The 24,579-nt window shown below is 43.5% G+C and overlaps 2 protein-coding genes across 6 annotated transcripts in view; one reads left to right on the top strand and one right to left on the bottom strand.

The window, feature by feature from the left end:
* LOC125016930 (vacuolar protein sorting-associated protein 13B-like) overlaps positions 1 to 8,098 on the top strand; it is a 302,660-nt gene extending 294,562 nt beyond the window's left edge. For all 5 annotated transcript variants that reach the window (XM_047599702.1, XM_047599699.1, XM_047599703.1 and 2 more), the window contains exons 62-68: positions 358 to 534; positions 1,652 to 1,822; positions 3,453 to 3,629; positions 4,303 to 4,405; positions 5,793 to 5,961; positions 6,073 to 6,153; positions 7,151 to 8,098. In XM_047599702.1, the coding sequence (XP_047455658.1) occupies positions 358 to 534; positions 1,652 to 1,822; positions 3,453 to 3,629; positions 4,303 to 4,405; positions 5,793 to 5,961; positions 6,073 to 6,153; positions 7,151 to 7,399 (1,127 nt within the window). In that variant the 3' untranslated portion in view covers positions 7,400 to 8,098. The remainder of the gene's footprint in view (positions 1 to 357; positions 535 to 1,651; positions 1,823 to 3,452; positions 3,630 to 4,302; positions 4,406 to 5,792; positions 5,962 to 6,072; positions 6,154 to 7,150) is intronic.
* A 1,430-nt stretch (positions 8,099 to 9,528) lies between these two features.
* LOC125016069 (regulator of G-protein signaling 22) lies at positions 9,529 to 23,914 on the bottom strand. Its single transcript, XM_047598237.1, has 23 exons — positions 23,696 to 23,914; positions 23,572 to 23,600; positions 23,400 to 23,462; positions 23,137 to 23,319; positions 22,963 to 23,048; positions 22,004 to 22,125; positions 21,177 to 21,843; positions 20,898 to 21,059; positions 20,630 to 20,810; positions 20,304 to 20,426; positions 20,003 to 20,104; positions 18,068 to 18,262; positions 17,465 to 17,557; positions 17,000 to 17,190; positions 16,728 to 16,890; positions 13,678 to 13,827; positions 12,900 to 12,968; positions 12,136 to 12,294; positions 11,066 to 11,245; positions 10,793 to 10,990; positions 10,553 to 10,702; positions 10,387 to 10,486; positions 9,529 to 9,846 (listed from the first exon to the last, which is right to left on the bottom strand). Exons 1-23 carry the CDS (start codon positions 23,727 to 23,729, stop codon positions 9,758 to 9,760), a joined length of 3,489 nt encoding a protein of 1,162 aa, XP_047454193.1. The 5' UTR covers positions 23,730 to 23,914; the 3' UTR covers positions 9,529 to 9,757.
* Positions 23,915 to 24,579: the final 665 nt, after the last annotated feature.

Consider the following 24,579-nt stretch of genomic DNA (forward strand, 5'->3'; position numbering starts at 1 on the left):
AATTGAAAAAAGCTCAAATAGCATTCAGAAAAAATCAATAATCAAGATTTTGTTTAATTTATTTTATAAACCCTCATTACTTGTGGCCGGTCAGGATGAAAAAGGTTAACCACTACCACATTTTTATGCGTCGGTTTCGAGTTTCTCCGTTGGGAACTGATTACACTCTGGCAAAGATCCGTCGGACTAATCAAATAGTTTGGGCAGGATTTATGCAGTGATGGACTGAAGAGTAACAGCGGTGTGGTCGTCTACGTCATCTGAGCACCAAGTCGCTGAATCCGTCTGCAACATAATGGCTCTTAATACACAGAAATATAACCGTTGTGCGTTGTGGTTGTTCTTCCTCTGTTTCAGGATGGGTGGTGGGATCTCTGGAGATCTTAGGAAGTCCTGCCAGTCTGGTGCGGAGCATCGGTAACGGCGTGTCCGACTTCTTCCGCCTCCCGTACGAGGGTCTGACCCGTGGCCCCGGAGCCTTCGTGAGTGGAGTGTCCAGAGGGACCACCTCCTTCGTCAAACACATTTCCAAAGGTAATCATTGAATTTTTTTTAAATAAAAAATACTAAATATTATGTTATCAAATGACGCATCATTTGTTAACATAATCTCGTGCTACATGATAAATAAAGCTGTATTCAGTTTACTGTAAATCACAAGGTTTGCCAGTCCACTCGTTTGCAGATGATTTTAAATATTCATTTTTTTTATTTCAAACATGTGTAACAGTAGAGTGACAGATAAAAAAAAAAAATAACTGGCTGATTCACATTATAACTTTAAACATTACTAAATGTAGTTGGGTGCGTGAATCACCAAAACATTTTGGCCTCAGGAGTTGGCTGATGGGAGCGAGCAGCACTGGCCAATGGTGTGAAACCTGACAGTCAGTGTGTAATATGCAGCCTCGTGATTGGCTCAGCAGCAATAGGGGCGGGGCCTACTGTGTACATGAGGCTGTGTGTGAAGGTGCGCTGTTGAGACGGCTCCTGTATCACTGAATGAGGGAAGTGGTGACTGTCTTCTGCCTCCATTTATCCCTTTACTGAAATATGTTCGATTCATGTCAATGTGTTTTTAAAGAAATTTAAATTTGATGGGGAAATTAAAAAAAATAAAAAATGTGTAATCAACCAAAGATTGTGTGACTCCATTGCAGTACCCCTGTGTTTTAAAGGCCATGCACGTCTTTAATTTAATGCCTTAAAACACAGCCCACAACATGAATTTGCAAAGTGACAAAATTACATAGAAGACAAGGCATTTTTTTCAATGAAAATTACTTCCACCCATAATTTTAGTCAGAGAAAACACAACACTGAGACCCAGGACTAGCAGAGCACACAGCAAATTGCACTTATTTATGATAAGAAATTTCTTTATTTCTTTTTTTTTTAGGGTAGTTTATTAAATGTAAACATTCTCCTAATTTACATGTTCTTCTTTGCACTAAAACAAATAGAAAACATCTGTAGTTCTTATTGCTTATAGGTCACTGTTCTGTTATCTCACTCGTCCACAATGTGTCCCCCGAAGTAAAATGAGTTTGAAACCCCCGACTTAACCTTTACCACCCGTCTCCACTAATTAGAAGTGTAGAAGTGTGAATAACGCCATTTCCACACTAAGTTTGAACCTATCTTCCTCTAGGCACCCTGACCTCCATCACCAACTTAGCTACGAGCCTGGCGAGAAACATGGACCGTCTGTCCCTGGACGAGGAGCACTACACCAGGCAGGAGGAGTGGAGGCGACAGCTCCCAGAGAGCCTCGGGGACGGGCTGAGGCAGGGACTGTCACGACTCGGCATCAGCTTGTTAGGTATGAGTGTGGGTGGAGTGGAAGGGGGCGGGGGGCGGGTTAGTTGAGTGATGTTTTTTCCTGGTCCAGCTGCTGACTTTTTAACCTTTAACCTCACGTTATTAGTCACCTTCTCCGCTATACAACACAAATAGTTGTTGACAGGAGCATTAGACATCAGTATAAATATGTTAATAGGTCATCAGTCATCCGTGGCGAACCATTTCCCAGACTTTTGGAAATCAATATTTGAACGCCAGCCAAAAGAATCATTACGAGGAGTTTTTTTTTGTTTTGTTTTTATTGCTTTTCATCAGCCGGGCCCAGCGTAGGAACCCCGCTGTGTCAACATCAGGTCACTCGATATGTACGGAAACATGTTCTGCCCACACACATCTCGTCTGCTGTCCATTGGTGTGAACCCAAAAAGGGTGCGCACACACACACACACAGACACACACAGTCAGTGTGGTGTTATGACACAGAGCTGTGGAGACAGCACAGTAGGGACTCAATAAACACTCAGAGGGCAGTAAAACTGTATATGGTGCGTATCGTCATTGAAACCAAACAGCTGCTTAAATGTCTGGATTGAAGTGGATTATGATCAGATATTTCCTGGAGGGCCATAGCATGTCTGATTCCTCTTTAATTCCCATTTATAGGTCTAGGATCCTGTGTGGGTCTAACTCTGTCTCTCATATCGTGTTCCTTTTTAATCCACGAAAGATATTTGGATTCTCAGTGTAGTTTGTGACTCTAAGTTTTTATTTCATATCATTTAACCTCTTATCATTCCAGCCTAATTGCAAAAAATGTTTAGGACATTACAAAAGGAAATTAAATGCTGTTCATGAACAGTTTGGAGCTCATGCATCATCTTGGTCTCTTTTGAAAGCCGAGACTCTGAAGTTTCTATCACAAAAGTCAGAATCACTCTAGGTGGTGTTGTTGTTCTTGAGGAATCAAAGTTGTTAAAAAAAAATAAGGCCTTTGTTTTCGGTTCATCTGATTTTTTTATTTTGAAAAAATGTGTTGATTGAAACCCCTAATTTCATCTATTTATTATTATTATTATTATTAACAGTCAAAAAGGAATAAAATAAAGTTGAGGCAAAAAAACATAACAAAACAAAAAAATCAAGCTGGTAAAACATCTCTTTAACAGCATAAATAGTCATTCCATGTTTGAAAGGGTGTAGGATGAAGTTAATAAAAACTAGTCCTTTGTTTTTATAGTTTATCAATCATATTATTAACAAACCAGAACAAAAGAAGCATATCAGCCAAACAAGACACATTGTTCATTGGTCACAAAGTTTTGTGTCCATTTCCATCTTGTGTCTGTTCAGAATATTGTTCGTAAAGATTTGTTTGAACTTGCAGGTTTTCAATTCATTGCTACAGCTGTTCCACACATTTCCTCCTTTAACTCATGTACAATGCATTTTTCAGTTGTACCTGCTGCTTCTTGAACATACATATTGAACATACACATTCCCCTGAGATTTCATATCACATGCAGCATTTACTCAAACACAACTCGTGTGCAGAGCTCTGATTGAAAGCTGCTGTCCCACATACGACTAAGCAGAACATTAAAGTGTTAACAAAGTACATCAGAATAAAAACGTCTTCCTTGTTCTTTCAGGAGCAATCGCCGGCATCGTGGACCAGCCCATGCAGAACTTCCAGAGGAGCTGGGAGATGCAGAGCTCGGCTGGTAGCAAAGCCAAAGGAATGATTTCTGGCGTGGGCAAAGGCATCGTGGGGGTTTTCACCAAGCCCATTGGAGGAGCAGCCGAACTGGTGTCCCAGACTGGATACGGTGGGTTCAGCATACAAAGTGTTAGCAGCAGTTATTTAATCTAATTTCCAGAAGCACACACCACCACGACAACCGTCAACCAGTTTGCCATGTTTTGTCAAATGCACAAAATATGCATTTAAGGCCTCATTCGTACACAACTCAACAAACAGGTCGCATGTGCAGCTTTTTAAGGAGCTGGCGTTAAACACGTATATGAGCTTCAGGCAGGAGCCAAGTAATGGACCCAGGAGAGACACACGATCGTATGCCTGGTGTGTGTTGTGGGGAGAGTGGGTCAGCGTTGTGGTGTGTGTTGGTGCTAACAGGTCTTGGCTACAGTACATAAACTATCAGTGAGGTGAACAGCTTCATATAAGAGCAACGCCTCCCCAGGGCCTGACTCTGATCCCTCTGACCCTCTGAATGACGCTCACTAGCGCCCCCCACAGGTAACACGTGCAGATCAACAGCAGTGTATTATAAAGGTCATTAATGGAGCTCACTATATTCGCTCTGCTGATGGTCAGAGGAGGAAAACCGACCACACAGAATCTGTTTCATTCTTCTTCTTTCTTTCTTTTAAATGTGCAATAGTCGCGACTTTAAAGTTTAAATGCATGAATCAACCTTGTCTGCTGTCAAACCCATTCATCCAAAGTTCCACCGATGCCGACTGTCTTTGTTTTAACAGGCATCCTCCATGGAGCCGGGCTGTGGCAGCTTCCTAAACAGCTCTACCTGCCCACAGAAGAGAAGTCAGCTCTGGCCCCGAACAGCCACCTAAAATATGTCTGGTACGACCCTGCAGCCTCTCATCGTTCCTGCCAGCTCCTTCTTTACCTCTGCCCAGTTCTTCCTTGAAGTGGGACATATGTTCTCGCCTATGCTTCTTTGCTTTTCTTGGATTCTCTCCAGGATCTGCTGTTCCCCTTTTTCTCTCCCCACCTCCCCCCCTTAGCTCTCATCATTTTTGCTGTTTTGTTTTAAAAAAAAAAAAAAATGCTTGAGGGTTCATTACCTACTCCCACCCTGCAAAAAAAAAAAAAAAAAGTTTGGAAGGATGTTTGACCTTGATCCCACACATGGTAGCCAGCCTGCCCTGCCTTGTTCTCATCCAGCCATGTTAAAAGGTTTTTATAAGCACTCTGCCAAAGCCGCCAGCTAGAAATTGTTCTTGTTGTTTAACTGTGAGTCTGTCCAGAGATGTTTCCCATTGCCATCAGATTCGAGGGGGGAACACCTCCCCTCCCCTCCCCCCCGTGTTGTGCAGTAGTGTGGTGGTTGATTGGTTGGAAGAAAGTCAGTTTACAAAAGTTGCACGTTGCACGGAGCGGTTTACCTTTAAGTCCTTTTTTCGTTTTGTTCTGAGAGCATCAGATCTCGAGCGTTTGTTCTCACTGGAACGCTTAAAATCATCACAAAGATTTACGAGAGGCCTCTCTGCATTCACAATGTTATCAGGAGGCATTTTACGAAGACTTTTCTGCAATTTAATTCGGTTTCCATGGCTATCAAACATTTACTTCTAACAGTTTTAGATCCAATATTTCTTTTTCTGCGTTCCACTTTAGTTGTCATCGCCCGAGGGGGCTAATGCTAATGTCAGAAGAAAATGAAAAAGGATTAAAAAAAAATACACGAATGCTGAGATAATGCTCCCTGGTGGTTTTATCCGTGGTTGCGTAGCAGTCGGACTGGTTTCCATCGGGCGTCCATCAATTATTTTTACTACTACAGGTAGCGCAGACTCTTGAAGGGTCAGACTGTTTGAACAGAGTAACACTGAACAGATGCAAACTGTCCCTACTGTGGCTGCTTCAACATCTGCTCCGCAATGCGAGCACCTGCCTTCCAAAGTAAACACTCTGTCAGAGAAACATGACTGAACACTTCAGATCCTGCGCACGTATTTCCGCACCCAAACTTGTGTATAATAGGAACCACACAGAGAATGAGCAGAAATGTAAATTACAGGATGTGCGCAGACACATATGGTTACTTATATATGTATGTGTGTATGTGTGTGTGTTGAGGTTGGCTGGATCCTTTGTGTGGTCCTGTGTTTACAGTGAGAGTGTATATCTGATGTTATGTCGTCATGTCTACGTGCGGGCGTGTGTGATGCATCGACCGCATGGAAAGTTTCTAACGTATAATGTCATAATTTTCCGCGCTCCACAGGAAGATGCTTCAGTCTCTGGGGAGGCCGGAGCTCCACATGGCCCTGGAGGTGACCATCGTGAGCGGGTCAGGTCAGGAGCACGCCGGCTGTCTGCTGCTCACCTCCGAGGTGTTGTTCGTGGTCAGCCTCAGCGAGGACACCCAGCAGCAGGCCTTCCCCATCACAGAGGTTAGAAAAGAAACAGAGAAACCATTAAATGCAGCGCATCTACAGCGTTCGGCTTCTGTGCAGACAGAGACGTGAGGGCTCGACCTGTTTTTTTTTTTTTTTGTTCTGCAGGTGGAGTGTCGGCAGGATCCGGGACAGCCGGGCCAGCTGACTCTCACGTTACATCAGCAGACGGTGGCCAGCGACACGGAGGTGAGACTCACGCCGCAGTATTTTCAGTATAGAAGTGATTTTCTGATTCGATTGTTTCTGCTTTTGAGTTTCAGAGTCGATGACATTAACTCACTCGACTCAAACAATGTGATTTTATCTTGCGTGTGCTCAAGTATTAACGGACGAATCTTTAAGGGGCAGTAACCTTTGACCTCAGCTGTTTAGTTGCCCCCATACACCGATCAGGCATAACATTATGACCACCTTCTTAACGTTTTGTAGGTCTCCCTTGCAAAAACAAAGTTGTGACGACTTCATGCAGCTTTGTTGCTGTTTTTATTTATATTTCTACTTTAATTAGATATTAAATATTATGTTTCATTTAATTTATCTTATTGTTATGTTTTATTTAATTTATCTTATTCTTATCTATACAGATTTAATTAGTATCTTTATATTATAGTTACTGTGGGAAATAATCTGGGACTTGAGTGTGTACTTTCATTCCATCTAATGCTTCTGTATGGTTGCAAATGACAAAAAAAACTTGAATCCTTCTGTGGCGTCTGGTAACAGTATGTTGTTAGTGGGGGGGGCTTTGGGTCCTATGGGTTGAGGGGAGGGGTCTCTATGGTGGATCATTCCACAGATACTTGATCAGTTTGGGATCTAGTGAATTTGGAGGCCAGGTCAACACCTTGTGCTGTTCTTCATGTGTTTTGTTTGTTTTTTAGTTTTGTTTAGTTGTCATTGCTATGGGGTGGGGGTGTCTGGTCTGGTCTAGGTGGGTGGTGCATGTCTAAGTAACATCCACATCAATGAATACCAGGTCCAGAAGTTTTGAAGCAGCAGCAGCAACGTTGAATTCTCACATGATGTTCATTGTTATTTACATCTCCTGTCGGTGGTCATAATGTTGTGGCTGATCGGTGTATAATAATTCATACATGTGTGGTGAAGATCTTTCCCATGATGCATTTCTGTCCGGTTGAAGGTCATATTTTTAGTTGGCGTCATCAGGTCTGTCCTCTCACAGGGTGACGGCGTCCGCGAGCGTCTCTCAGAGCTGCAGTATCGCCGCCTGGTGGATTACGTGACGCGAGCCTCCCAGTTCCTCTCTCCCTCCGTCGCGTCTCTCCAGCTGCAGCCCCCGGTGACGCTGGCGGAGCCGCCGGCCTCCGTCACCAAGGGTTACCGCTACCTGGTGGACCCCGCCTTTGCCAAGGTGTTTGTGAGCAAGTTCACCATGGTGAAGAATAAAGCCTTACGCATCGGCTTCCACTGACGCGCCAGAGCACACCTGAGACTGATGGCTATAAAAAAAACAAAACAGACCTTTTACTCTGTTTATTTTTTATAAATAAGCCTTAAAAAACTATTACACTCTGTTACCTGTTCCTCACCTTTTGATGTAAAAGTTAACTTTTGTATATTTAAGTCCACTTGGTGGCGCACGCCTTAGGGAATTAGAGCAAAGTAGGGAAAAAAAAAACTCATCACACAACTATCAGTGGGGTTAGAGTGAGTTTTAATCATAGAAACACATTTCGTTTCAGTGAACGCTAAAACAAAAAGGAGTTAAAGTCAGCGTGAAACCTTCCTCAGTGTTACAGATAGAAATGAACAGTCTGTGACGGTTCACTCTGCTTCACGACGGCTCTCTGTGTTTACACTCTGCATCTAATGAGTCTCACGCCAACGTTAAGTGCAATATTAAATACATGTTGATGGACACTAGAGACAGCAGCTGTCAACCAAAATGTCTTTTTTTTTTTTTACAAAATATAAATGATGTAAGATACTGGTTTGACAGTAACACTGTTGTTTGTAACCTTACGTTGATGCCAACCCTCTTTGTGATGCAAATACATTATTGTTGCCTTTTATATTGTTGTTGTAAGATTTTACGTCAAAATGCCTTAAATGTGTAAATCCATAATATATTAATCAAGAATCTTGTTTATTAAAAACTTGTAGAAATGTCCGGGTTGTTGTTTTAACGTCCTGACCGATGATACTTTCAGCTTGTTTTCAGAAACTATTCTTACATCACGCGGAACCAGCATCGAACTTCCACCTCATGATCAAGATATCAGTGGCCGCTCTGCTCTCAGCTTTCGCTCGCCGTGCTCTGATATCCATCACATCACATCTTGTTTGTGTGAAGTCACTTGACCTCCTGGGACCTAAGCGTTTGTTTAGGTATTTGGGATTAGTAGGACTTAAGAAGTGTAAAAAAAAACAAGCATCATCTTTGAACTGGATGTAGGTTTTTAAAAAAAATTGGTGAATACAGGGATTATTTACCTGTACACTCACTCGCCACTTTATTAGGTACACCTGTTCAATTGCCAATCACATGGCTGCAATTCAATGCATTTATTCATGTAGAGGTGATCAAGACAACTTGCTGAAGTTCAAACTAAGCATCAGAATGAGGACGAAAGGGGGATTTAAGTAACTTTGATCATGGTATGGTTGTTGGTCTGGGTGTTTCAGAAACTGCTGATCTACTGGGATTTTCGCACACAACCATCTCTAGGGTTTAACAGAGAACGGTCAGAAAAAGAGAAAAATATCCAGTGAGCAGCAGTTGTGTGGACAGAAATGCCTTGTTGATGTGAGAGGTCAGAGGAGAATGGGCAGACTGGTTGGAGATGAATGAAACTCAAATAACCAGTCGTTACAACCAAGGAATGAAGAATACCATCTCTGAACACACAACACGTCCAACCCTGAAGAAGTTGGGCTAAAGCAGCATAAGACCACACTGGGGGCCAGACACTCCTGTGAGCTAAGAACAGGAAACTGATACTACAGTTTACACAGTCTCACCAACACTGGACAATAGAAGATTGGAAAAACGTTCCCTGGTCTGACGAGTCTCGATTTCAGCTGTGACATTCAGGGTCAGAATTTGGCGTAAACAACATGAAAGCATGGATCTACCCGTGGTTCAGGCTGGTGGTGGTGGTATAATGATGTGGGGGATATTTTCTTGGCTCCTTAGCACAAACTGAGCATGGTTTAAATGCCACAACCTACTTGAGTATTGTTGCTGACCATGTCCATCCCTTTATGACCACAGTGGACCATCTTCTGACGGCTACTTCCAGCAGGATAATGCACCAAGTCACAAAGCTCATATCATCTCAAACTGGTTTAATGAACATGATAATGAGTTCACTGTACTCCAATGGCCTCCACAGTCACCAGATCTCAATCCAACAGAGGAACCTTTGGGATGTGATGGAACGAGTGATTCTCATCATAGATGTGCAGCCAACAAATCTGCAGCAACTGTGTGATGCTATCACGTCAATATGGACCAAACTCTCTGAGGAATGTTTCCAACATGTTGTTGAAACTATGACACGAAGAATTAAGGCAGTTCTAAAGGCAAAAGGGGGGTGTACCTAATAAAGTGGCCGGTGAGTGTATATTACAATTTAAGTCACTAATGTTTAATGAAATCCTAACGTCCTCAAATGAGTACTTGTGAATTTCTCAATTTTGGATGTCATATCAAACTAAAAAAGTTAATGAGCATAAATAAACAAGTGCACTGACAACAGGCCTCAGGAGGTTAAACATGAAAGTCAGCTGAGCGGCCGAGAAGATCGTGTTGTGCTGATTTACTCTTCTATCTGTTGCACTGTTTGCTGTGTGTGGCCGAGGAGCGATGCGAGCGCTGGCAGTAGCTGCGTTTGACACTGCAGGCAGAGGAGGAGTCTGGGAGGGGAGAGAATGAAACATCTGTTCATACAATCCCACCACGTACTAACACTGTCTCACAGAGAATAAGAGGAACCATCTTCAAGGATATCTGTTTAACACCGTTTGGCTCGCGTCCACCGGAGATCAGTGACGACGTCCATCTGCGCTCCCACCAGTGCTGCTCCGCCATTTCATCCCATTAAAACACAATTTGCACCACGCTTCATTTCCACGCATCCTCATTCATTACGGGCTAAAAGGAATTCCTGCGCGGAGCGTTGATAATTAATGGAGGGGCTAAAGTGGCTGTTTTGGCCGAGGTTTTGCCCGGCGAGACGGTTCTGACACATTGGAGGAGGCCGTTTTGACGTTACTTTGGCTTCGACCGTCCGTTAATATCGGAAGGCTTGGAAGGTGCAGCCCGGATTTTTACCGTGGGAAACGGCGAAATGTGATTTCATAGTTATGGTTTGCTGCACTTAATCTGACTAGTAGCGGAGAGCAGTCAGCTGGACGCCCCCGGTGGACGAGGGGAGGTGTGACCTGTGTGGGTACCTGAGGCCGCGGAGAAAGTTTCCAGGTGGTTCTGTCTCCTCCTCAGCTGCAGCTCCTCTCTCTTCAGCCCTGCCACGTACCTGGAGTACGACCACGACCACTGAAGGGAAATATCCAGAAATAAAAGTCAAATCAATTCAATTAGAGGACGTTTGCGGCACCTCACCGTCTGTGTGGGAGTCAACAGGTCTCTGCTCTGTGGCCTCGGCTGCTTTTTATCTCTTCCTCCGTCTTCCTTGGTTTCATCTTCATCATCCTCATCATCTAATGTCTCCTCATCCTGCCTAGAACTGGACTCTTGTCTCTCCTGTCCTTCCTGAACAAAAGACTGGATTGAGGCTGTTCCTGCCACAGATTTTAACATATCAGCCACATTTCTGTCTCGATTTGTCTTTTGTTTCATCACCTGGGCTCTTGTCTTCTTATCTTCCTCCTCCTCCTCCACCTCCTCCTCCTCCTTCTCTTTCCTCTTCTGCCTCCGCTCTCTGGCTCTGTGTTTGGCTCGTTTCTCCTGCAGCAGAGGTAGGAGTTGCTCCTCCGGGACGCTGCTGCTAAGCTCTTGGAACTCGGGCCAAAACTTCAGTAATTCAGCGAACACCGACATCTACGAGGAAAATTAATGGCGTGAAGCACCACCTGCAGCACGAGCTTACATAAAACACGTTGGAGGCAGACGTACCTGCGGCTCTCTGAATATGTAAGGCCCCAGCTTGTGGCGCTGCTCCAGAATGCGCTGGGCCTGTTCGGGGGGGACGTCTATCTGCAGGGCGGGGGGCGTGGAGGAGTTGATGAAGCAGCTGATGATGGTGGAGATCTTCTTCTGGATGGTGGCCTCATCGCTGTGGGAATGACAGAGGTCCTGCATTCAGAGGAGGAGGCAGAGGAGGCCGAGAATGAAAAGTAACACGGGAACTATTGCGATGCCAGTAAGTTAATTGTCCGTTAATGCCCAATACACTGATATACAGCCACAACATTATGACCGCTGACAGGAGAAGTAACTAAGATCGACCTTTGATCTTTTGGCATTCGGGTGGATGTTATTTAGCCTCCTGAGACCTGACTCTTTTTGTTTTTTAATTTCTATTTGAGGAAAATTATATGTCCTCATATGTGGACACGGGGATTATTTCACTGTATGTTACAATAAAGTCATCAATGTGTAACAAAACACAAAACTGTTTATTTTAACACCTGAACATGGCTGTGCAAAGACGGAATTGCAAACAATGAAGTCCCAGCGTCCTCAAAGGAGTACCTGCTAATTAGTTATGAGGACAACAGGTCTAAATGTGTACCGCAAACATTCACTAGATCCCAAACTGATCAAGTATCTGTGGGTCGATCCACAGAGCCCCCCCTCCCAACCCACAGGACCCAAAGACCCCACACTAACAACATCCTGTTTCCAGACACCACAGGACACCCTCAGAAGACCCATGTCCATTCTTTGATGAGTCACATTTTGGAGGGAGACCTACACAATACTAGGAAGGTGGTCATAATGTTATGCCTGATCGGTTTACACTGGTCTCCACACACCAATAAAAAATGAAAAAAGTTAATAAAAAATGTTGACATAATTACAGATATATTTAAATATGTGCACTTATAAGCCTGATTGGTTCTCGTCTACATCGGGGGGACGTGTGAGACGAGCGAACGCGTTCTCTAAAGAGACGCCAGACCGGCTTCGCATGCACATGTGACCAACCAGCAAAACTCAGCCCAGAGGTTTTTTTGCTTTACCTTGTACCTCTGAACCTCCAGCCAAAAGAGCACATCATTCTCCAGGAAGTCTCCCTTCAGGGAGACGAAGTGCTGGAACTGCTGACAGGTGACGGGGTTGAGTAGGATTCGACGAAACAGCGAGACCTCCTTGGTGGAACTCATCGACGCGCCCTCGGCCTGCAGGGAGACATGACAGACAACGCCTGGGTTATTAATGACACCCTCTTGGTTGAACTTGTTCAGAACGGGGGAACGTTCCCACTGCAGATAAAATAAGTCCACCATCACCTTCTTGTGAATATTAGAACAGAACATAAACATTTGCAGTGCAGTGATAGATTAGTTTTCTCCAGAGCAGATCAGCTGTGACCTCTGTGCTACACTCTCAGCTCACGGTTACTTGCCAGTGATGACATAATGATCGTAAAGATGATAGTCACAATCGTGGACGAAAACTCCTTCCTGTAATTATCCTGATTCTAAACGTGAAGGGTTCATGTTTTATATCGGTGTTCTGCCGCGGAGCTGAGATGTGAGGACGGGAACGGAGCTGCATGGAAAACACTCCAAAGGCGTTTAAGGGAAGGTTAGCAATGTTGATGCTTTAATCTTATTTATCCTGGATTCAATTTGGGAAAACTAACCTCAAGGCCAAAATGGTGTTTGACAAAGCCCGCGCTGGAAGCCAAGTCATGAACTAAGACGTGCATGCTTTCAGGCCAGGAAATGCCTTATTTCTCTCCACGCTAAAGCTGCAGCCTCCCCAGAGGATTTCTCCTTACCTTCCAGGCTTCTCTCCTCTTTCTGGGTCGACGGTAGACGTGCCGTGAAAGCTTGTCTGCTGCCTGCGGCTGCCACACACAGAGACACGCACACGGAGGGTCAAGAGTCAGAAACTGAGTAAACTAGGATTAGCAGAGACACACTGAACACCGCTAACGCTCTCTGCTGCTCTTTGTCACAAGCTGTAACTAAAGCTCTCTCCTATTTTTTTTTGTTTTTTTTACCTTTAACCTTTCCTCCGTCTTAATTTCCCTCCAATCTCCTCTTAGTGAGCTCTTCACCTCTCTGATGTCGCCCGTCTCCCACCTCTGACCTCCGTCCTCCTCCTCACCTCCAGACCATCTTTTCCGCCACCCTGCTCCTCTCCTCTCCTCTTCCAGAGTGTAACGCTAAACTACGTCTGCGGCTCATTACTTAATGAGGGGATTCATGTGACCAAACATAGTAAACTTGATAACATAATGAGGCGGAGCGGCGGAATCTGCGGTTTATGTGTTTCCACCTGATGAGGCAACCTGAGAGAGTGACTGGGTGGTGGCAGCGCTAAGAGGTTAGCTAGCGTAGCGCTGGTGTCTGACTTCTTATCTACATTTGCTCTAAGGCCTTTATACGGATGGAGGTACTGTATACACCAATCAGCCACAACATTAAAACCATTGACAAGAGAAGCTAATATCACTGATCATGTTGTGACAATTCACTGTTCTGCTGGGAAACATTCGAACCTGTCATTCATTCACGTGGGTGTTACTAAAAGAAAGTGCAATAAATCAAAACCTTTGCTTTGTGCTTCTGCCGCTCAGTCATGAACAAAGGCATCCACGTCTTCTCGATGTAATTCCTGACCACGTCCTGGATCTTCATGACGACCGAGTTTGAGAGACACTCTGACTCCAGGAGCTCCGGTCCACCTGCCCAACGCAGTATCTGCACAAGCACACAGAAAACAAACATGGAGGCGCATTGGTTGCATGTGTTTGATGGGACGTCTGAGTGAACATGTCTGTGGACTTCTATAAAAAACCACACTGGAGAACATATGAGGAGATGGATAAGAGACTGAGAGAGGGGGGAAAAAAAAAAGACTAAAAGAGTAAGCGCCCTCTGTGGGAAACCCGTCTCCTGCTGAGCTCTTCATCATTCCCGCAAAAGCTCTGTTCCCTTCATCCCCCTTCTCTGTTTTCTGTCTTCATACATCGGCCTGGCCGTGTCTCGCTCTTTTTTTTTTTTTTTTTTTTTTTTATATCTCCTTTATATTTTCTCTCATCTCGTTTTGCACGCACACAAGCCATGTACGCACGCTCACACTCACCCACGCTGCAGAAAATGAGAACCAGTCATGGCACAGGAATGGGAGGCAGCAGATGAAAGGAGGCCAATCTGTGACTAGATGACTGAGAGACCGAAGGAGTGACGGGCCAAAGCAGTAAAGCTGTCAGTCTCTCTGTATCGCTCACGCAGACGAGAACCAACGGCGAGATGCAAGAACGGCAGCCAGGCCCCGATCCTTACAGAGTTAGAAGCTCTAGAATTGGCGTCCCACTGCAAACGCTTGGGTTTATTGGGATTATTTTTTTATGGTATTTATGAGATGAGGCTGACAAACGACAAAGATCATGCACCAGAGTTGAATTCACGTCAACAGCTGTGTGTCTCTCTCCAGCCACAACAACCACCTCAGACCTTGGATCCAAATCGTGATTTGACTTGGACATGTGCTGTTGCCAGGTTGTAAATAAAAACTGGAATTACAACCTAGTCAAATAGGAGTTTACGTCCATGTCTGTCCGGCCTCCATACACTGTGATATATTGCGTGCAGTGAAAAGTTTGAGCGAATGAAGACTTTGTGCAGAACATCAACATGAAGTTGAACTTTTCTGCATATGAAATGTCATCATTTCATCCCATCTGTGTGAGAATTTGTCATGATTAGTGGGTGATAAGCCATGTGTGGTGGCCAATAACATGTTTTGCAACATCTCAGTGACTTCTGCTGAGTAGCAACAGTTCATCCAGTCCAAGAGAAGGTTTGTGCCACATTTGACGTAATCCCATTAAGGTGTTTATCCATTAATATAGTATGAGAACAAGGCCGGAGGATGGACAACCTGAAAACACGATGCCTCAAAGGTGTAATTAGTTGTACTAAATTGAAAATTAGAAGAAAATTAAATGCTAGGAACATAGTGGCTCTAGTTTGTAGACTTCTGTAACAGGAACAGTTTAAATCATTGGATAAAAGTAAAAGATAAATGGCTGGAGCAGACAGCCAAATGGTTGAAATACCTAGCTATGTCAATTAACAGATACAATGTAAATAGTCTATTGAGCCAAAAGTGAGAAGTAAATAACAGAAATTGCCAGAGTCCACTAATGTCATGGTTAATGGCAGAAACGTCAGTGTGTGGTAGTTGTGTAAATGCCCCTGACCAGTGTTAAATTATAGAATTAATTTTCAAATCAGTTTAAATAAACACAACTGAGTATACAGCGGTTTTTGCTGAAGGATTACTGATGGGGCTTTGGTGATCCGTCATACAAAAAAAAAAGCACTTTAACACATAAAGTGACCCTTTTCTTAAATATTATGCCATCCTAAACATGTTGTTGACTACAACAATTTATCAACCCCTAGCTGTGACAAACTGTCACCGAAACAGGGTGAAATTATATTTTATATGCAATTAGTCATTTCGTTTATATGTACGTGAAAAAAAAAACGAATTATTGCCTTAAATCCGACTTTAACTGGACAACTTAAGCGCATGTAAACACGCTACTCCGACTAAAATCGGAGTTCTTCTTATCCAATTAAGACACCCAGATAATACGATTGGAAATTAACTTTCCCCGCCACGGCCTTGATAGGAATTTAGCGGGACAAAGCGTGTGCGCATGCTCCAGAAACCGCTGCGCTGACGTATCACCCCGAAACAAAAACATCCAAGAAAACCGGTCGCAGAAGAAGAAGGAGCGCGCATTACTTACGAGATTTACAAAAACCGTCCTATTATCCATCTGCTTGTTGTTTTAAATGCCGGTTTGCCACATGAACGACTCCTGTTTATATATGACGTAATAGGTCAAACGGAAAGGGGGCCGCATTAACCCGCTGAAAAGACGCATATCGCCCCCTAGTGTGGAGGAGGAGGACGTGTTTCTGTTAGTTATTGGTTTTTCTAGGTTGCATGTAAACTGGGACAAGGACCACATTGAGAAAGTCGAACTTTGAGCATCGCTCCGCTAAACTGTGCATGTATAAACGCACTGAAATGTTCAGTAAAGATAGAATCCGGGCCCATTGCTACATTTCACATCTACTCATCCTACTTCTACACACCCCGTCCTCCCGCAGGAATCCTAGAATCCAGAAACCTGATCTCGGACTGTAAACGTCAGGACGGTTTTCATCCTACTGTCACTATCCTGGAGCTCAAAACGTCTTTGTCTGTCTGGATCGAAACCATGCGCCGCTCCTTCTTCTTGTTTTAATTCCAACCATGTTTTCTCTCCCCATTCCCCACCGACACTCCTCTGTCACAGCTGTCAGCGTGAAGCCTGCAGGATGCCGGAGGAGGGAGATGGGGAATAGTGTGAGAGCCGCCGAAGCCTCTGTTTATCAAATCTGGATGTTGAGCTTCAGCCGGAGCTTCAAATCCCATCTTGGAGCTGTCATGTCACGGACCCCCTGTTTCAAGGCCCGCGTGTTTGTAACATTTTTCCAGGAAGTTGACAATAATTCATATTCGGCGAGGCTGAGGCATCACCACCATGGTTACGTTTGTGAATAAACATTTATTTTGATTATACATGTGAGTGACTGACATCACTTTGTTGCTCTGTTGTGGCAGGACTGCCGGAGCCAAAGAAGTACTTCCTGTTGAGGTACGTGGTGGCAATGTGAGACGACCTCTCCTGTCTGATGGCCTTGTCCTTTTGAGGAGTCATCCCGTACTGATGCAGCTCCAGCCAAAATGTCAGGTGGATGCTGACAACAACATTTTCAGGTTAATGTGGCCAGACACAGTGTGCATTTCTTATTGTATATCAATATTCAGGTAAAGTTTGGGGCAAAAACGCGTGGTTACGCGACTTACCTGGCATCCTGACTCTGTAGGAAAGACATAAATTGCCCAAACTCATGATGCTGATGCAATAAGGCACCTAAACTGTAACCACGGTAACTGGGATACACACTGGAAGAAGAGGGAGCAGCCCTGGTGCCCTTTGAGAGGCGAGCAGGAGCTGCAGTGGATGACGGGAATTGCGTGGAGCTGCACTGCACCACCTATAAAAGACATACAACAACAGGAGGAGGGAGAGCGATGCAAAAGATAGTTCGTGATATAAAACATTGATTGTTCTGCATCAAATTACCCCTCATTAGATGTTCTAAAGTCAAGGTAAAGCACTTTCATACTGCCAAGTAAAACTGGTCTGGAACAGCAAAAACTCAACATGGTCACTAAGCTATTGATAAATGCTGGTAAGAGTTCATTCATGAAAAAAAAAACACACAAGTATTTTATAAATCTTGGAGTAGCAGGATGTTGTTGGTTGACCTGTTTCAGTTTCAGCTGCGACTCCTCGTACAGACTCTGCAGCTCCTTATACTCCTGAGTGTCAATGCAGCGCACCTCCTCCTGCACACACACCTGGACACACACACAAAACTAATTATAGATAGATAGATAGATAGATAGATAGATAGATAGATAGATAGATAGATAGATAGATAGATAGATAGATAGATAGATAGATAGATAGATAGATAGATAGATAGATAGATAGATAGATAGATAGATAGATAGATGACTAACCATGCTCAGTCTGTTATTAATCCAAGCACTAACACAAATATTGAAGTAATTAGATAGTCCTCCAACCATTCAGAGCCATTTTGTTGCAAACAAATTAAACTCCACGGCACTTACATGATGTGTATGACTATGTCTCTGTTACTCTATTGTCCAACACCACAGACAGCCCACAACCTCTTTGATTGTCCTGGCAGATCTTTGCAGGAGCATAATCAGTTCCCAGTGGAGAGATCAAATTTAACTCGAAGGACAACTCTTTGTGTGTGATTGGACCATTAAACTCACTATTACAGTGTAGTTTCTCCAAGTAAAAGTGAATGAACCAGCGGTCGTGCCAGTGTTTACCCGCTGGAAGGACTCGTTGTCCCTGTTAACCAGCAGCGTCCACGGCTCCAGCAGGACGTTCAGTGTGTGCACTTCGACCACATCAAACAGCTCCTCAAAAGCAGGAATCATTCTGGTACGGACCTCCCCTCTGATCTCCTCATCTACACCGACGCTCCTTCCAGCACAACTGGAAAGATATGTGGAGTAAAGGAGCTGGAGAGGAGAGGAGAGGAGAGAAGAGGAGAGAAGAGGAGAGGAGTCATAAAAATGTCTTCACTTCAGAAACATTTCTCCTCAGAACCGCCACCACTTTCATCATCGCCCCTCTCATGCACAATATTCACTATCTCTCATCACTGCTGCCATCGCACCACATAAATGTCACTCCTTTAACCCTCTTGGCCTCGGCGCCGTGGAAAGATCATCTAAATGTCATTTATCTGGTGAACTAAAGGTTAACTGAAGGAAAATAGGTTTCATTGTGAGGTATTCTGGACGGCTCTGCTCTTCCCCCTGGTCCAGCTGTACTCGGGGCTGGGTGGTTCTGGGTGACTGGACTGGCGCAAAGCTGGGGGGGTCTGACTCATTTGTTTTTATGGGAGTTTAAATCTCTCCACTTAGTGTGAGGGGGCGAAAGAGGGTGGAGGGAGGAGAATGAGAGTAGCGGCAACAGAGCACGCAAACAAGGGCAGGTGTGTACGGGTCCGCAACACAAAATGTTACAAGCGACCTCTGTCGTCTTTCGCTGACTTCATGTTTGATTACTGGTTCTTTTTATACATTTGAAGATATTTGTTTCCCGCAGCTTCAATTTATTGTTTTTTTTTCCTGGCGTCCTCTCCAACAGAAGCATCTTTATCCCTCTGGACGTTGTGTTCCACTGCAGGAAGCATCTTTAATTTATGTTCAGCTGTAACAGAAAACAGTAGTCACAGAAACGTCCGTATTGTTTGAAACTGACTCACTGGATTCAAATTTAAATGCAGCAGTAGTGAAGCGAATGCGTTCGGGCCCCGGGGTGAAACATCAATGCTGACACAGAGCTACTGACGCTAGATACAGTTTATCAAACCGAGTTATTTTACAGTTAGAAAATGAATATGTGGTGCAGCTCTGATTTGAGTGTATGGACATAAAAACTGGAGAAATGTGTAGGAGTTAAAACCATTTTTACAAACATTTGCTTATTTTCATGGGCTCAAAAGTGATTAGAGAAAGACAATAAAAAGTTAATTTTTAATACTTAGTGCAAAAATGTAACACTATTCCATTTCTTTACCTTCAAAATTACCTCCAAAAATGTGTTTTGGGTCAGTGTCCATCTGCACTGCAGCACCGTTCACCCCCTTTGCTTCATCTGGTTGACTCTGAGCTGACTCTGTATCTCTAATACACTTCCCAATTCCCACACACATCACACGGCTCACCCCGTGTTTTATGCGTGAAGTTGCATGCTTCGGATCGTGAGCCGCTCCAAGTCTTAATTTATTCGTTATGCGGCTCTTGTGCAGTTTGCTTTCAGAACTTCTTCTTGGCAAAGTCAAATCCTATCTGTTCTCTGCATTTGCTCCCGTGAAGTTTTCTTTTTTTAGACTTGGATAATGACACGACCACCTCTTGGAGAGTTTTTTCTCCGCTGGTTCGGATGTTGTGAAACAGTTTTCCTTACTGAGGAAGTGTCCCGCGATCGCCCACCGCCGTATGTGTTCCGTGGAAGTCCAAAACCGGTTCATGCATGAACGCTTTTGGAAAATGTTTTGCTGCTTGCAACATTAGTGACTAATATTATCTTGTGACGTAACCATCACAGCATCTTTGCATCATACGGCATTACATGCAGACGGGCAAGCAAAGCAGCTTAATATTTTCCTTCGAGGTCAGTGTGAGTGAGAGTTGATGAACAGCAGCTGTGTGTGTGTGTGTGTGTGTGTGTGTGTGTGTGTTTGTGCCAACCTGCGCCTCCCTCTGTATTCTATAGGGGTCTCTACCATCCTGGTGGAACAGCTCATGGTAGTGTCGCAGGTCAGTCCAGAAGTAAACTGCATTCACCCACAGCTGAGACGGAGTCACATAAAAAAATAAACTGTTATTGCTCCACCTTTTCAGTGACAGTGATGTTCCAATTTACTGTACTTCACTCATTTGGATTTATTTTAGCCATAATACAGACCTATACAAGATGCACTGTACAGGATGAACATGCAGTTAATAGTACTGTTTACTACGTTACCATCCTGTCGCTTGATGTTTGTACCTTGTTTCCAGACTGTTCACAGAAGAGCGTGAAAGGTGAGCCGGCACGGAAGTCCAAAAAGAGAGCCTGTAACATCGCTTGCATTTTTCCACTGCTCCGTGAACGACCTCTGTTCGACAAGAACTGATGAACACACGTGCACATGAACAAAAACTGTTTTATGTAAATAGCTTAATACTGACACATCATGCCACTGTTGTTTAAGCTCTATTTAAAACTATAGCAAGCAAAGTGCTTCAGAGAAAAGTACACTCAGCTGTGTGTCAGGTTGTGATCCCTCCTGCTTCCACTGGAAGAACAAGAAAACACAGAAATGGAAAAGCTACCTGTGAATGGACGGTATGCGAGGGCTCGGACAAGTCGGGGTCAAGATGTAAGAAAGCCAGAGTTGCAGAGGTGTGACAGGGCCGTACGCCTGACAGGGGCCTTTCGCACCACTCTGTCGACAGCCCAGCACCAGAGGAGACATGTTCCTGAACGCACCGGGACGCCCAAAACCGAGGGGCCCTGCGGAAAAAAAAAAGGGGGGATGTACTGACGCTCAGAGTATGTTGACACTGTACACATCGACACAGAATGGTGTGTGAACCTCACCAGTAGAAAAGCAGAGACTCGGTGAGGCAGGGTTGGACGGAGCGCAGTTTCTCTTCTGTCCAGCAGGGGGAGGTATTCAGCCCCAGAGAGGAGAGCAGCTCCTCATTCAGACTGCTCTGACTGCTCCTCAGCAGGTACCTGTTCCTCATCAGTTGCAAATACCTGAAAGAAATACATTCCACATGCATAACAGTCTACATTCCTGTTAGTCAGTTATGCATCGAAGAGAGCAAGTACTTTAATAATAATAATCACAGAATATAAAAGCTGTGTCTCCACCTGTTCTTTCGCTCTCTGTGCTGCGTAGCTTTCAGTCTCTCTATATCCATCCAGAAATCAAGCAGCTTCTCTCCCGGCCTCTCTCGCAAAAAGTTCTTGAACTCCTCGAAGCCTGGCCGTCTGCCATGGCAACAGGTACCATGGCAACAGATGTCAGGGACATTTTCCTGCTTAATGACTCTTCTCCCCACCTCCATCTTCCTCTCTTTCCATTCTGTCTTTTCTTCCCATTCAACCCCCCTCTTGCCATCTTGAACTTTCTCTTTCTCTCGCTCCAATCTTTCACTGTCCTCGCCCGTTGATTGCTGGAAAACTTTACATTCGCGGCGTTTGTCTGAGCTGGCGCAATTTGTCTGGTCTTCTGTCTCGCTGTTTGCACGGCTCTCGCCATCAATCGACTTAACTGAGTCTTTAACCGCATGTTTGACCACTTTGGCAGCCAGGTACGCCAGCTGTTGTTCAGGAGAGTCAAACCCTTTGGGATGTTGCTCCTCTCCAACGCGTGTTGATCGCTCTGTTAAGTCGAGGCTCAGGTCTGTTTGTGATCTCTGGGGCGAAGAGGAAAAGGTGCATGGATATTCTGGCTCAGAAGGTCTTGAGTAGCATCTGGATGATTTGCTGCTTTTTGTGTTGATATGTTCTGTCTGGTTAGATGTAACATTGTGCCCTGTACCGTGGAAGAAAGGAGGCAAAAATAAAATTGTTATCATCATAATTAGTGTAAAGTTTAGAGCACGAACAGAAGTTTGAAAAGTCATATAAACCTTTAACTGCTGACATGCTTCCTTGAGAATGTGACCGCAGTGGGACTTTCTGTGAGTTGTTACTTTCCTTGCTGGATTGGGAGGAATGACGTAACCGTGGGGCTGGAGGAGCAGTTCGACTTGAGCTGCTTTTCCTTTGGTGGATGCACAAATTTGGGTCCCACTGAAGCAAGAGCTTGGCTAGTCTGGGAAAAGTCAAAGAGAACATGTTCACCGCCAGTCAAAGAAATCACAAGCACATACTTTTTTTTTATGTATATATAAAAAATACATGGAATGAACAGTCTTGACTATAGTTATTCCGCTACTTTAGTGTGCGGGTCGCAGGGAAGCAGGTCAGCCGGTCATCTGATCTGTGCAGGGAGGGAACACTAAAGCTTCTTGCAGGGTGCATAAGGAACTAGAAGCAATAAAATGACAACAATGTTCCACACACAGATGAAATCTGTCAGCGAAAATGACATGGATTACTCCAAATTTAGTTTCCTGCAGCTTCATTGAAAAATTCTTTCCATTGTGAAGATTTTATGGATTATTTTGCACCAATCACCCACCTAATAATAGTCTTTCTAACAGCTACACTCAGGAAACCAAATAGGTATTGCTTTTATGTTCATATATATATATATATATATATATGTATATTTTTTTTTTTTTTAATTTAAACATCCAATTGCATCCAATTAAAAGTGTTTAAAGTGTATATATATATGTGTGTGTTCTGTATGGATTTGGAGGAAGTAAGAGAAATATATTTAGCCCAGACTTGCCGCACTTCCTTTGTTTAACATATATTCTATTTATTTTTCTTTCTTTTTTTATGTATTTGCATTTATACACTTTTATGTATCTTCATTTTCTTTATGGCATTGTGGAAAGAAAAAGAAAATGACAGAGCTAGAGTCTTTATATGAGCGAGCTAAAGGTTGCAGCAATAAAATATTAAATAAAAATAATAAAAAATCAGGTTTGGTTAGTGTGTACACCAGGTTTAAAAACACACATCTATACATTTGTTGTACCTGTATTCATAGTAACAATCGCTTCGAAGGAAGAAGGCCAGTCTTTCTCTTTTGATCCACTGAATTCCTTGCTCTTTGTCCAGGCACTGAAAAGGTCACACCTCAAATCAGCCGTCTGAAGCCATGACACTGACGCTTCTGCCCATCTCCAAAAAAAACGCCACAGCTACTCACACAGACTGTGTAATGGTTGTCCACAGGAGGGTTTCTGGCCAGCGCTGCGGGGTCACCGGTGAGGAGCTGTAATTTCGTGTGCTTTATGGCTGACCTGATTTTTGTGGAGACAAACTCAGCCGCTCCACTCGTCACCTCAAACAGCCCGGTCTCCTGGTTGTACAGCAGCCCCTCTGAGAAAGACTGGGAAAAGAAACAAACAAAACATGTAAGAGCATACGAAAGAGTAACCGGTTAAGTCTATAGATCTAGTTATATATTACCGGCAAATTTAAGAAATCATTGAAGAACTGAGCCAATACGACATCAGAGGACAGAGAGCTCTCCTGTGTGGAGATGGACATAAATATATATAAAACAAACATTAAAACAGGTCTGCTACATAAGTAGTTATACTGGAGTTATACAAAATAAGGACTCAAAACTTGCACTCACAAAATTACCAGCAGTAAGATGAGGAAACTCTGAGAATAGAAACACAAATTTAAAGTTATTAAAACTAATATCAGCTCAAAAAAGGTAAATAAAATAAAAAATGTATTAAAGTTATTGGTCTTACCTGTTGAAATTACTCGAGGCATTGTTCCCCTCATGAGCCCAGTATTTCTGAGTAAAGTCAGACAGCCCAGCCTCTCAGTGTAATTACAGACACACTTCACGTTGCTATGGAAGTGGGCTCCTTAAAGACGTAAACCCGAACCCTGCTACTAACTTACACACACTGACAACACAAAGAAGGTAAAACAGAAAAAAAAAATGTCGCTCCGACTTTAAATAATCTGTCCTAACACGTGATTTAGGTTAAGTTTTGCGCGGCTTTCTGAGTAAACACAATAAGTAGCGGACAATTATTATTTTAAGAGGTTTTTTTTTTTTTTTTACGTGTGCGTACGGAACGACGTACATTGACGTCATTACGCCAAGACGTTGCGGCCTATTGTCACAAACTTAGACATGATGAACTTTAATGATCCTCAAGGGAAATTGCTTGGTTGTAGTGTATTATTTGTTACAAAAAAGTGAGCGGCTATACAACTGGATAAAAAAAAAAAAATTGTTTAACATAATTTTTAAATTTTATTTATTTGTTTAGTTTTTGTAATTTATATGCTTTATGCATATTAATTCTCTTTATGGCATTGTGGAAAGAAAAAGAAAATGGCATGCACTACATTAAATGACAGACCTAGCATTTATTTCTGATTCCGGAGAGTGCTAAAAGTTGTACTAATAAAATATTAAATCAAAATAAAAAATCAGGTTTGGTTTGGAGGTTCTGTAGCGTTCACTATGGGAGTGGAGGTGAATCAGTTTGTTAAAGAATGAGCTCCTCTGTCCCTCTAATGTTTGGTGTAGTGGATGGGACAGATTGTCCACGATGGAGAGCAGTTTGTCCACTGTCCTTTTTTTTGAGTGAGGGTTTGTACAGGTTTGAACAAGTGA

The sequence above is a fragment of the Mugil cephalus genome, chromosome 11 (assembly GCF_022458985.1).
Source record: "Mugil cephalus isolate CIBA_MC_2020 chromosome 11, CIBA_Mcephalus_1.1, whole genome shotgun sequence".
Classification (NCBI taxonomy): domain Eukaryota; kingdom Metazoa; phylum Chordata; class Actinopteri; order Mugiliformes; family Mugilidae; genus Mugil; species Mugil cephalus.